General features: G+C 32.9%; 2 protein-coding genes across 2 annotated transcripts; one reads left to right on the plus strand and one right to left on the minus strand.

Moving 5' to 3' along the window:
* The first annotated feature begins 196 nt into the window (after window positions 1-196).
* Window positions 197-5,213, plus strand: LOC108916761 (max-like protein X). Its single transcript, XM_018723056.1, has 5 exons — window positions 197-460; window positions 515-676; window positions 842-1,062; window positions 1,997-2,190; window positions 5,063-5,213. The coding sequence occupies exons 1-4, from the start codon at window positions 409-411 to the stop codon at window positions 2,168-2,170; spliced, it is 609 nt and encodes a 202-aa protein (XP_018578572.1). The 5' UTR covers window positions 197-408; the 3' UTR covers window positions 2,171-2,190; window positions 5,063-5,213.
* A 3,636-nt stretch (window positions 5,214-8,849) lies between these two features.
* Window positions 8,850-13,617, minus strand: LOC108916760 (UPF0668 protein C10orf76 homolog). The gene is made up of 5 exons (XM_018723055.2): window positions 13,041-13,617; window positions 12,195-12,852; window positions 11,183-11,403; window positions 10,691-11,050; window positions 8,850-9,561 (listed from the first exon to the last, which is right to left on the minus strand). Exons 1-5 carry the CDS (start codon window positions 13,462-13,464, stop codon window positions 9,200-9,202), a joined length of 2,025 nt encoding a protein of 674 aa, XP_018578571.1. The 5' UTR covers window positions 13,465-13,617; the 3' UTR covers window positions 8,850-9,199.
* Window positions 13,618-13,743: the final 126 nt, after the last annotated feature.

The raw sequence follows: 13,743 nt of genomic DNA on the forward strand, positions 1-13,743 counted from the left end.
CGATTATGATGTTATAGATATTTTATTTTTTTAGATAATCGGAAATTGCAACATTAATATTATCAGAATAATATGCAAGAGATAATAATATTATAATTTTTTAAAGGGGTATTTTTCTTCAAAAGAGGACTTTTTTTAAGTCTGTTGGGGACGAACCATAGTGGGTCGCCTGGCAACACTGCTCGTTGTATTTGACAGCAACAGCAGCTGACAGCACTCACTGTCCATTTACGTTTGATTTGCAATTTGTTTACTTAAATATATTTATTTGTTGTGTGATTACGTTATCATTATCAGAAATATATTTGCGATGCGTGAATTAATTAAACATAATTTATCTGTTAGAAGTAAGTGATAAACATAAATATGACATAATGCGTTAATAATTTTATACAAAAAAAGTGAGAAATGCCCCGAGAACATATAAAATATTCAAGTAATTCGTTAGTAAACAATTCTGGTAAGTATAATACCATATGTCTTATTTATAATTAATTTAAATATTTGATTTAAGATGAGGAAGATGACTTGGAAAGCAAGTCATCTCCAATGAGTTACAAAGAGCGTCGTCGTGAAGCACATACTCAGGCCGAACAAAAACGCAGAGATGCAATAAAAAAAGGATACGATACTTTACAGGAGTTGGTACCAACTTGTCAACAAACTGATGTTTCTGGTATTTTTATATTAATTAAAAAGTATTAAGAGAAAGTTTATACATATAAATACTGAAATATAGACTGCTACAATACATTTTTGTAGCATTTGTAGCCACTAAAACAGAGTTGATTACATCTTTATTAAATACAATAAGTACTTCTTTCAAGATCATTTTTACTAGGTTACAAACTCAGTAAGGCAACTGTACTTCAAAAGTCCATTGACTATATCCAGTACCTACAACAACAAAAAAAGAAGCAAGAAGAAGAAAGGAATGCACTGAGAAAAGAAGTTGTTGCTCTAAGAATAATGCAAACTAATTATGAACAAATTGTTAAGGCTCAACAAACCCAACCAGGTCAAACAGAAACTCGAATATCAGATGAAGTCAAATTTTCAGTGGTAAGTTGTTAATTATAATTATCCTAATTCAACTTAATACTTTTCATAGTCTGCATGTTTTTGATAAATTGTACATAGCCTTTGCAAATGAATACATGTCATTTGACTGCTGAGCTTAGGCAACCAACATTTCACAGCTGGTACTGTTAATTAAAAATCCCTAAATCAACATTACCAATATTAATGATTCGTTTACAATGTACAATGTGAAACCGGTTGAAAACGCTCTTGATAATGCAATCGCTGATTGTTTGAATAAAATCTCTTTAAAAAAATCACCAGCCGGCGAAACAGGATGTTGTGTTTTAATGTACTTTTGATCTTATTGTTTTAATTTTACCGAAATTTAATTAACGTGAGAAATAAAATTACTGTTACAAACAAAATTATTGGTCAGGTGGCTTGTAACCATTTATGAGGCCTCTGTACTTCAATTCACACATTGAAGAAATAATATCTGTGTCTTATATCTTCATAATCAGAAACATCAGAAATTTTTTCAAATAAATAAGCGAACGACTATATACTATTCCTTTGTTCCAATCAAATTTGAAAATAGTGACCCTATTTGGTATCATATAATTCATATAAAATTCCTTAAATTTCTTAATTTTAAAATGGATGAGTCTTTCCACTTGTTGGGTTTCTCCAATGCGAACTATTAGAAACAGTCCTTAAAAAATTTCGATCTGTTAGGCTACTGTGGTCCCTTATCGAAATTTTGTATAGGTAACTAAAATTGACTACCAGCTCTTTTGCAATATCTCAATTTTTATGCTTTTTTCAATAAAATATTAAGTTTAATAAATTGTTTTTTTGCCAAAGAAGTTACTTTAAAAATAATGGTGGTATAATACAACATAAATACTTGAAAAGGGATAAGATTCAGCACCCAGATCATCATTTTATATATATATTTTTTTATCTTTTTCAGTTTCAAGCCATCATGGATCAACTTTTCCAAACTTTTAGTGTGGTATCTGTAAATAACTTCTCTGAGCTTTCTGCTGGAGTTTTTGGTTGGCTGGAAGAGTACTGCAAACCCCAAACATTAAAAGATACTGTGTTTCAAGTACTACGTAGACACAATGGTCAAATGAGAAGATAGTACATTTTTTACTTTATGTGGTAAGGCAAATTATTTATTACACTCCAAATTTGTTGCTAAACAGCATTTTAGACATTTTGTACTTTTTTATTCAGTGCGTACTAGAGTCTGAAGGAATCATGCCAGAATGTTAATCAAAGGAATCAATTCCTATGGTGTTAATTTTTACGATTCCAAATTGTGATTCCGAGTATAACGATTTGCGGGAAAATTACAAAAAACAATTTTGATCCACTCGCTCGATACCGATTTTAATATTGCATGATTTTGAAGGTTTTATAAATAAAGAATAGGCGCATTACGCTCAATAATTATGTCTCAAAACAAAGACGAAATTTCAAATTTACAATGCATTTTTCTTAAAATAAATTTTTAAAAAATGCCTACTGATTTTGTACAAAATAAATACAATAATTGAGTCGATGGTTTTTGTACCATTCCGGGAATGGAATGACCATATTGGGTGCGTATTTAGCACCTCCCATATCACAGCACTGGCATTGGAATCATGAATGAGTTGAAGGAATCGACTTCGATAAGGGAATAGGTATTGGTGATTCAAATTATTGAAAGGAATGGTTTAGCCCTGCTCTACTGAGTATATCTTCATAATATATTCTAATAATAAAGGCTGAAAATATTTTCTGTGTACACAGTGCAAAATTACAAATAAGTCGCAATTGCTGTTAGATTTTTTCTAAATTTGTGGTGGATATAAACACTAGAGTAATTTAATATTTTTAAAAGATGGTTTTTAAGACACTTATTGTAAATGTAAGAACATAGATTTAATTGAATTAAAAAGTAATTTTTGCTAAATTATAGTGTTTTAAAAAATGCTGTAAAATATCTTAGCACTTATAGAAACAAAAAAGTCTGCAACTCAATTGTTCCAAAGATGGTCAATTTTCTATTTTAGTGACGACAAATTGGATTATCTTATTCTATAATAAATGTATCTTATTAGAAAATAGGTAAACCTTGCTAATATCCTTGATAGATCAAGTGAAAAGTGGGTAGGAGTTCCGTTATATGTAAGCCATAAGTGCAACCTTTCAACAATGCTGATAATGTATTTTTTTTTAAAAAAGAGTGTATTTCACTAGTTCAACAATTAGGCAGAAGTACTGATATGATTCGACATTCTTCTAATATACGACACTAATCCAATAAAATAACTTGTATATTGATATTTTCGTACATATTTACAAAATTTTATGTAATTAGTAGTTACATGAAGTATTTATCCCTGACGATAGCGAAAAGCCAAAATTAATGGGAAAGAAAATAAATAAATGATACTGAATTTTAAAAAGGATGCTAATTTACCCCTAACCAAACTATAAAATATTAGCAATAATGTTTGTATGTTCTACCTATTTTGTATCAGTATCAGTCAGCAGAACACACTTAATACAACATAATCAGGAGCAGTAAGAGCTTGCACGCATTGTATGGTAAGCATACACCTACTCTTCGTATAAGATTCCCCAAATTGGAGGCTGGCAGATATATATTTCTGCAGAAATTCTGCAGACAATTTTCTGGGTTTTCTTTTTTTTATAACACATTTGGATCTGCTGTGAGAGTAGAAACTAATCTGCGTTTGCCAGCATCTTCATTATGATTTCTAAACATACTAATACTACTAAGACACGGGTCAACGATGTAGAAAAATTTTATCCGAAATACCTCAACGTAAAAATGCCATGCTCAATCATTCACACAGCTATGCATGAGATGCATGATGGTCATTTCTGTGTTATATAGTCAGACATTCAGGTAATAGAAAGTTTAAGGCGTCAGTACTTGAATCGATGTGTGCTATCTGCCCGGGTTTCGAATTCTGCGGCCGGTAGACCGTAGATTAGCTATGCTTGTACGGAGGATTGGCACCCTCTGTGCAGGTATAGTAGGGTGGAAGAATGTTGGCTTGAGTCAATGTGATAGATTGACACCGGTTGGCATTTGACCACCCCCCTAATTAATGAGGTTTTCCAGGTTTCCCTCATTCCTGCACTGAATGGTGGTTAGGGCCTACCAACATAAGTCGTTCCTGGGCGCAAATGCGGCCTGCTTAATAATAATATGCCGCCTCCTCTCCCTCACAAGTCTCTGACTTCTGGGCTAATTCTCGTAGTTAGAATGAGGAGTAGAGATATTATTATTATTATTATTATTATTATTATTAATCAATACTGTAAGGTTAACTAATGATTGTGGAAAATAACTACTGGACTGAGTAAAGCCCTGTCCAACGTTGAATTACACCCTACAATATCTAGTAAACGTTAAGATCATTCTTTAGTAGAATCACCAGACTTAGATGGATTTCAAACTTATTAGTTCTCATCAGCATGACATAAACAAAATGACTGACAAATGATCTAACTATTTGGATATCTACCTACCAACATGTTCTGAGTGTGGGTCATCTACAAAGTACGTTATATTTAGATCATTTGTCGGTCGTCTCACCTACAGCATAAAACTGAATCCACATGCATGCATGATTACGGATCTATTGAAATCACGTGAACATCAACATCCAATTGTGCATCCAGTTGGTTAATTTCAACTTTGTATGTGGATGGACCACACATATGCATATCACGGATACGGATATCTGTGATCACACATGCATGTGGATCCAGGCTAATGATGAAAATTGATAAGTTGGAAAGCAGTCTATTCGCTTAGTGTGGCACTAGTCATGCGTTCAAGATACTTACAGATTAGTAGATCGCGCTTTGTCAGTAGATACAAAGCAAAGTGGGTTATAATCTCAGCCTCACTCAGTTCCGCAAGTGGTTAAAATTTCAAAAACATTTTTTTAAACTCTCAGTTCATTATATTTCAAATAGTTTCTTATATATTTTTTTTTTGTTTCAGTGATGTTTTTTAAATTTATATAAGGTGGGCTTAATGTGTATGTGATGCAGTGTTTGAGGTTGTAAACTTTCATCCCATTCATTAATATTGTTACATTTGGAAAAATTTTTGTAAAATATATATATACATGTAATAAATTTGAAAATAGTTATTTTCTTTACATTTATTACCTCCTAATTATATCAACGGGTTTTCCAAAAATAGATCACTATTACATATTTTTATTTCTTAAGTTTTATTTATCTGCTATTAAGGATAAATGGTATAATAAATATATCTCATATATTAAATATGCACAGAAGGGATTATCGAATCATCATGAAAAATTATTATATCGCCCCTGTGCTCGAAATGTGACCAGTTTTCCTTCAATGCACTGTCAAACGCATCAATGGTGTTCCATAGCGCTCACCAGTGATTCGGTTAAAGCAGCTCATAGTATACAACACCAAGCTGGCTCCATCAAATATATAGCGTGAGCTTTGAACCATAAATATTTGGTCTTGCCATCGATGTTGATGCATGACCAGACAAACCTCACGATTGTCTGTTTAAGATTATCATAGCGTATACATTTTTCATCACCAGTGACGATACAAGGCAAAACACCCTTTCATTTTTGCCGTTGAAATAATTGTTTGCACGTGAAAAATCATGTTTTCAACATTTCTCGGCTTCAATTCGTATGGCACTCAGAATGCTTCCTTTTGAATCATACCGAGTGCATTTGGACATTTGGAAACTGTTGTGTGATCAAAATTCAATGATTCGACAACGTTTGACATGAATCTTGGTCGAGTATTGTTTCCAATTCTTCATGTTCGAGCTCTCAGAGCTTTGACATATAGTTACAGAAGAGTCCAATGCGATATGGCTTAAGTTACGTCATCTATTGTAAATCTCTCAAATTTAATTCAGTCCTAGTAAAAAAAATTGAAACATGAAAGTATATGCCATTTAAAGAAAATTACAATTTACTTAAAAAAAAAAATGTTGAGATGAAGCTTCATTGCTAACAAGTTTTTATAATTTTAGACCACTTTCTTCAGAATAAAAAAAATGCCTCTAAAATTTATTTTTGTTCACCACTTTAAATTTCATAGTGAGTACAAGTGTTATTAATCATATTCTAATAATGATGACTATCAACTGTAATTAAGGGGAGAAGGAATTTATTCAGTAGCAAACAAAATTTCCAAGTAGTATATGGAAATTTTAATTCAAATTTGCGCTGATCTTGATTTAGCTCCTAGTGCTTACTCAACTGCCACTTGTGGGAAAATTTTCGATCAGGATGTAACAGAATGTTTAGTTATTAGGAATGGCGTTTTCAGTTATTACACAGGGTGTCCCAGAATAATGTGTGCAACGAAAGACCACAGATTCGTGGACTCAAAATAGGCAGATTTAGGCTAATTCACATATATCCAAAAATTTTTGAATTACAGTCAATTATTAGTGCTTAAATTAATCATTGGTACATAATTCGCACACAAAGGCAGCCATTCCTTCTATACCAGCACACTCTTCATGAGCCCATTGCCTACAAGGTGCACATTGGATCCATTTCTCTCCATGAATATCTTCAGAGAAAAGCCCATTACAATACAAGCATTTTACTATTTTCATTTTGGGAACGATCGGGACTTTCATCTGTGCTATCATTGATTGAATAATTACTCTCACTAGAACTTTCAGGAGATTCTCTATTTTTTGAGATCTTTCTTTTCTTCTGGGCTATTTTCTTTGGCATTTTCTTTAATTCATTTTTTATATTTAACGATTTCTTCTTTAATTTATCTATTCCTTCCTTTTCACGGATTCTTCTAAATCTTGCTTATAAGGTGAAGATGTCAAAATCATAGATTTGGTGGCCTTTCTTCCTCTGTTGCTAACGGTTTTCTTCAAACGTGGTATGGGTTGCAACACCTTTGGCGACAAATATGTAGAGGATGTGGAGGGGCCAGCTAATGAATCCTCCATAGTGGTTTTGGTTTGTATGTTTGCATGGTAATTTCTGTCAACTTTCGGAGTAGAAAAAGGTTCATTTACGGATTGATGTTCCGGAGCTTCAACAGTTCTTGCCTTAGGTAAGCATTTATCGTGATTATCATTGACTGGTGTCATTATACCGCGCGGTAAGTCATTAGAAGATTCTTCTACTGCTGGAAGGTCTTTGTCAATAAAGTCATCATCTTGAAAGATATTTCTGTTAACGGGATATAACTCAGTTGCACGAAAACCGTTAATGGCTAGTTCTGCTCGCTGAGCTCTTAAGTAGGCTAGACCAAATAATTCCGCTATGTCATAATGTGTCAATGCTTGAGTGTGCATTCGTACCCGTTTGCGAGTTTCTTCAGTCAAGTATTTTTTCAATGGACCCATAAATGTTTTATCAAGGGGCTGTATTTTATGACTTGAGTGTGGAGGCAGTGACAGCAAGCGAACGTGGTTTTCTCTAGCTAAATCCACTACCTTGATATTTCGAGTGTGGCTAGCATGTCCATCCAAAATCAGGAGAACCGGCGATGCAGCAGTTGGTTTCACGTGCTGTAAAAAGTGCTCGAACCATTGAGTAAATAGTTCAAGTTGTATTCAACCTGATGGATTGTCCCGTTTTCTTGGGAATATCATCAATGGCGGGACAAATGTACCAGCTGCATTCATACATATCACACAAGTAACTGTTTCCATGCTCTGCAGACGTTACAGTTCCTATTTGTTTTTTGCCCTTAAGTGCCAATATCTCCGGCATTTTTGATGGCACAACTGAAATTTCGGTTTCATCCACATTATAAACATTGGTTGCAGGATACTTGAATTCATTCATAGAGCTTTCCAACAAGTCAAAAAATGCGTTTACATTTATTCTATTAAAACCTTTCATTCTTGCAAATGATGTGCCCGTTGCACGGCAAAATGATAGGTTAGGATGGCGCTTGAGGGATAACTTCAACCAAGTTCTGCCAGCAGATTCATTTTCTTGTGAATACGAGTGCTTTATGTTATTTCTTTCCACTAGCTGGTAAGCCAAAGATCTTATGTCCCTGTGTGTTAGACCAAATCCATTTCAAGAATATAATCAGCTAATTCACCTTCCAACTCACTTGGTAACATCGATTTTCTCCCAAGTTAATGGTTAGTAATGTCACTAACTGATTGGTGTTCTATTTTTGATAAACGTAAAAGTGTAGTTTTAAGTACACCGTATGTTTTGGATGCCTTCAAAAAGGCCATTTCCTTGTCTTGTACAGCTTTAATTGCATCTGCAATTGCATATTTGTCCTACGCTTGTCTGGTCTTCTCTTTTGCTGTAGATGCCATCCTGAAACATAAGTGACTGTTTGTAATAGTCCATATTTAAAACATGAGGATGGTCCATATTGCAATACTCACAGAGTTCGAGGTTAATGTTTTTATTCAAAAAATTGTAATAACTATAGGATGTTAACAATTTAATATCAATAATTGTAAAACAACTTACCTTTTACTTGGTTTAATCCACTTTCACATCGACTAATATTTGTTGATGTGATGAGCTTACATATTTATCTAAAAAATTACATGGCGAGTTGACGAAGATGAAAAATGGCTTCTGTGAATATGTGCGTACAGACTACCTCACAGCAAGCGACTGGCGGGTTGTTGGAGGGGAGACTTAGTATGCGCGAACCTTCGACTCAATACAATTAACGTTCTTTGAGATACACTAGCGGTCCATATTATAGCACCGGTCCATATATGGCGCACTTTAATAATACACAACATACTTTTAGTTGTTTATATATATATTTCTGTATTTTGCCATTTGTGGAAATAAATTTAAAAATTAAATAAACCCTTGTGCCAAAAGGAGTTGTCAAATTGTTTTTATGGCTATTTTTGCTTAACCAAAAGTTCTCTGAAAAAAGCTGACAATGAGATTTTTGGTTAAACAAATAGTTTCATCCTTTTCACATAAAATTTCATTACATTTTTCAGTTTCTTTCACAGGTGGCAAAACCCAAATGAACAGAAGCAAATAAATAACTTCGGACGATATCAATATATTTTTAGACAAATTAAAAATATCTAATTCAAATAATAGAAAAGAATGGTTGGTTAACAAGTCTTAAGGTATACAATATTTTCAAAATATTATAAAATAGGATATTCACTGCTGATATTTGTAAAAGTTAACAATGAGCAACTAATATTATTTCTCGTATCACATAAAATAGTTTTCACCATGTTGGAAAAGAATGGGGTGTAATGTGGTTTCTCTGTGTAACGCTCGTAGTGGTCCAAGAAGTCTTGTAGTTTTAGGGTCAGACTATCATAATTTTTCTTAACTATATCTAATATTTGTTCCTCAGTCGGTGTTGACAGATTGGCAGAGACTAGCCACTGTTCTATCTTTGGATTGAAATGTTTTATTATTGCTCTCACATTGAATAATGCGTTATTTAATTTCAGAGCGTCTTCTTTGAAATCGCCATCTCCCATTGAATATCGCAATCCTACAAAAAATTATATGACTGATATAAGATGTATGTTAAGGCTTATACGAAAAGTGTCACAAAAGTATCTGACCTGCGTTTTCATAACTGGCATTATTCTTCATCATCCGGCTTGTAGCAACCTTCAAATTAATCCCCATTCGACTGAATGCTGCTATTGGTGCTTCTACATCCTGAAGCAATTTTAAGTCAGTTTTCACAATGGTCTTCAATACACTCATCGCATTCCGTTTTCTTCTCATTGGGTCACAGAATCTTTCCAGAACTTAGAAGTAAAATTCTTTGTTGATTGTCTAACCTCTTGGAGCATCTTCATGGTGCACAACACCACAATGAAAGAAAACAATCAACATGGACTTGACATTCCTCTGACTGACATGCTTTTTTCAGTCATGGCTTGGATAAAAGCTTCCACTGTGAAGACTGTGGTTTTATTTTGAGATCATAACCGTAAACCCATGATTCGTTACCGGCAATGGACTTTTTAAGCACATTTTTATCATTAGCCACCATTTTCAAATTGTCTTGAGTAATTTCAAAGTGGACCTTTTTTTGTTCTACCGGGAGCAATTTTGGAATGAATTTCACACATATGCGAGTCATTCTCAGTTAGAATTATCGAGACATAAATTTTCGAAATTCCAAGATCACTTTCTAGTTCCTGCACAATCAAATGACGATCTTTTTCAATCGCGAGTCGCACACGCTCTATATTTTCTAGTGTTACTGTACTCGCTGATTGGCCAAAACACAGGTAACTGTCAATATATGTGCCACCATTTTTAAAACGCTTTTTTCTGTGTTTTGCCCATACACTCATCCCCAAAAGCTTTCTGTATCATTCCAATAGTTTCCACAGAACTCTTTTGGAATTTAAAGCAAAAATTGATGCTTATTCGTTTTTAAGCAATTACAAATTCCGAAGAATACAAAAAAGGCACCGCAAATGTTGGTATCTGTGGCAGCCGGTGAGTTCATGAGAAGTCACTGGTTAAACTCGCACCCCACAGAGGTCACTCGAACTTTCTGGGGTGGAGTTAGGAACGTAGGTCGAATACTTTTGGGACACACTTCGTATGTATAGTTACATACAAGCAAAATAAATATATATATTAAACATATTACTTACCCATTAAATATATATTATCGAAAACTTGATGCATTCGTATAACTTCATAATACAATTCATCATAGCTACCAGGTGTTGGCAAAAAGTTATCACCGTAAGTAATAAAAAAATTTAATATATTTACAACTTTGATCGACAGATCGAAAATATTCATTTTCTTCCCTAAATAATTTTCGTTTTGTAAAATAAACCTCAGCAAAGATATTAATGCAGTCCAAAGTTCTTTCCACACATAATTTAATCTAATTCTACACTTCTTTTGATAACACAATATCCTCTGAATAATTCCCGCACAAAGAATGTAGAGCTCCATGGGAAATTTCTTCATCATATGGCTCAAAATAAATTCCACCAGTAAATCTGGAAAACATAAAATTTATTTACTGTGACCAACATTCCATTTTCTAACTAACATCTTAAAAAAAACATTAATTCAAGCATGACAAAAAAGTTAGCTGTGCATATAAAATAAAACTTAAAAAACAGTCTTACCCAATAATGTACTAACTAGAGGTTGAGATGATGTAGTTCTATCTGACGACAATTTTCTATGCCTCATAGGCAATCTGTGCAAACGTACTTTAAATGCTAAACTAACATCATGCATGAGTGAATTAGCATACTGATCCTCAGTGATACATCCAAGAATGAGAAAACATAATTTAACAGTGTTTGTACCGGCCTCAGTTTTTGTATCTTGCATTACTATCGAGCTGCAACAACGTGATCTATTTCAAACTGATATTGAATTACTATTATCTTAATCTTATTATATATTGAAATACTACACTTCTCATCAAATTAATTAAATAAAAGTAAATCCGAATTTCAAAATAAATTTTCTTGCAACTGACTAATCTAATTTTGACAAAATATTTTTTTTATTATAGATTTATCAGTAGACACTTTTAGTGAAATTTCGGTTTTCAACACATATTTATAAAAGGTGCAACAACGAATCTTTTTGCCAAAATATGAAACACCCTGTAGGGTGCGCCAGAGTCTGTTTCAAACAGTCGTCCCATCTTTTTTGTACAAATTGCTTTTTGATTCACCTTATTACCCGTTATTAATTGAGATACACAGTTAAATTATACAATATTAAGGCAATAATAATCATAAAATTGTGACGAGGAGAAAATCAAAATTTTAATAACGGCTTCACATTAATGAGTCATACTCTACGATTTTTTTTACAATAAATAAGAGCTTTAAATTATTTCTAATAACAGAGCTAATGATTGTAAATCAAAACACAAACTGACCAAAAAGGCCGAGACTATAGTTTTATTACAATAGATATTCAATTTTTTAGCTGGAGCACCCTAGAGAATATTTAAAATTTTGCAAAAGAACTTATCTTTTGCTTTGTGTAAATATTGAAAATTTAAGTTCAATAAAAATTTCTTCAAGCGTCATTACTGAGGAATAAACGATACCATTTATACAATTACAAATTTTATTTAGATTCAAGTAAGATTTTATCAATATACCTCTAACTTACCAGTACTGGAAAAAAGTGACCAATAAATTTGAAGGTTGTGTGGTAACATCGAATGTAGCTGATACGGCTGATAAATCGGGTATACCCTGCATATTATTTAAAGTATTATTTGGCGATGGTGGTGAACTGGCGTCAGTCTGAGTCTGAGCTAGGGTTGTAATAAAATTTCTATTCAAATGAATTGCTTCGTAGAACGCTAAGAGTAGAGCATTGTTTGCTCGAACTTGTTGCATTCTAAAACCACCTTCTTCAGATATAAACATATTTCCAACAATGTTAGTTAAAGACGAAAACCATGATGCATTTTGATTTTCGGCATGATCATTATTATATTGATTACAGAATTCTGATAGTGACGAGGTTATTACTTGTCCATACCCATTCAGAGCTATCTCATCGTCTAAAATGGACAATTTTACTACATATGGATTTGTTGCATCATATTTTCGGTAATTTACTAACAAAGTTATAATTAATACAACATCATAACCATGTCTCTGTCTAGTTGGAACATCACACAACAGTTTCACTAAGCAGTCGAATAGAGGAGACAGCATGATATATTCTATTAAGGTATTCTGATTAATGGCTTCTATTCCAGTTGTGAGTAAAAGGATTACTTTTAAACATAATCCTTTAACTGTATCTGTAGATTCACCTAAACAAAAAAGTATCTTGTTATATGAATAAATTGAATTGTTTAATTAATGTAGCATTAACTTGATAAATAAGGCCCTACTTCCTACTTTACGAGAATTGTAGAATCTACAGTAATATATATTAACCTAATTAAGTGAAAAATGATATAAATACAACATATTCACTTCATCTATTTAAAATTCATACCTTCTAAGTAAGTCTGACAGATATTAAGCAGTTTCTGTGTATTTGTTTCCAAGTTATCAAACCCTGTAAGAAATTCAATTACATCTATCTGAGTGTCTAACGCTTTCTTAAAAATTGCATGCAAAAGAGCACATAATGTTAATAAACCGTAAGCAACTCTAATGTTATGTTGCTGATCTAAAACTTCTATGCAGTGACTATATAGCAAATTGATATTTTGCTTCGCAGTTTGTAGTTGCTCTACAGACATCTTTTGGATTTCGTTCTCGATATTAGTAACTTTAGGTTTGAGAAGAAAGAATTCGTCCCAAAAGAGCTCATTTTGAGAAACATCTTCTCCTTTTAATAAACACTCATATATTTGCACAACTTTTTCTTTAAATTGTCTTTTAGATCCGGAACCACTTCGTTTTCTAGTACCCATGTTGGCCCAATAAATTAAAATGTATTAATATTAGTCATACAAATATTCTATTCTTCCATCAAAACAAAATCATATTTAAAAATCAAAATTGGTTTAAAAACAAATCTTCCATTTCTTCACATTATCGAATCAAAATCACCAATCACCATTTACCATAGAATTAGAAATAGAATTGTCAATTGTCTGTCACTAATCACCAGAGAGCGGACAATTTGTGTCTTTAACCTTGAACGTAGATATGTCATTCTTAAGCCTAGATACATTATCCATGACGCAGTG

Source organism: Anoplophora glabripennis, unplaced genomic scaffold (genome assembly GCF_000390285.2).
Source record: "Anoplophora glabripennis isolate ALB-LARVAE unplaced genomic scaffold, Agla_2.0 scaffold2416, whole genome shotgun sequence".
In the NCBI taxonomy this organism is placed as follows: Eukaryota; Metazoa; Arthropoda; class Insecta; order Coleoptera; family Cerambycidae; genus Anoplophora; species Anoplophora glabripennis.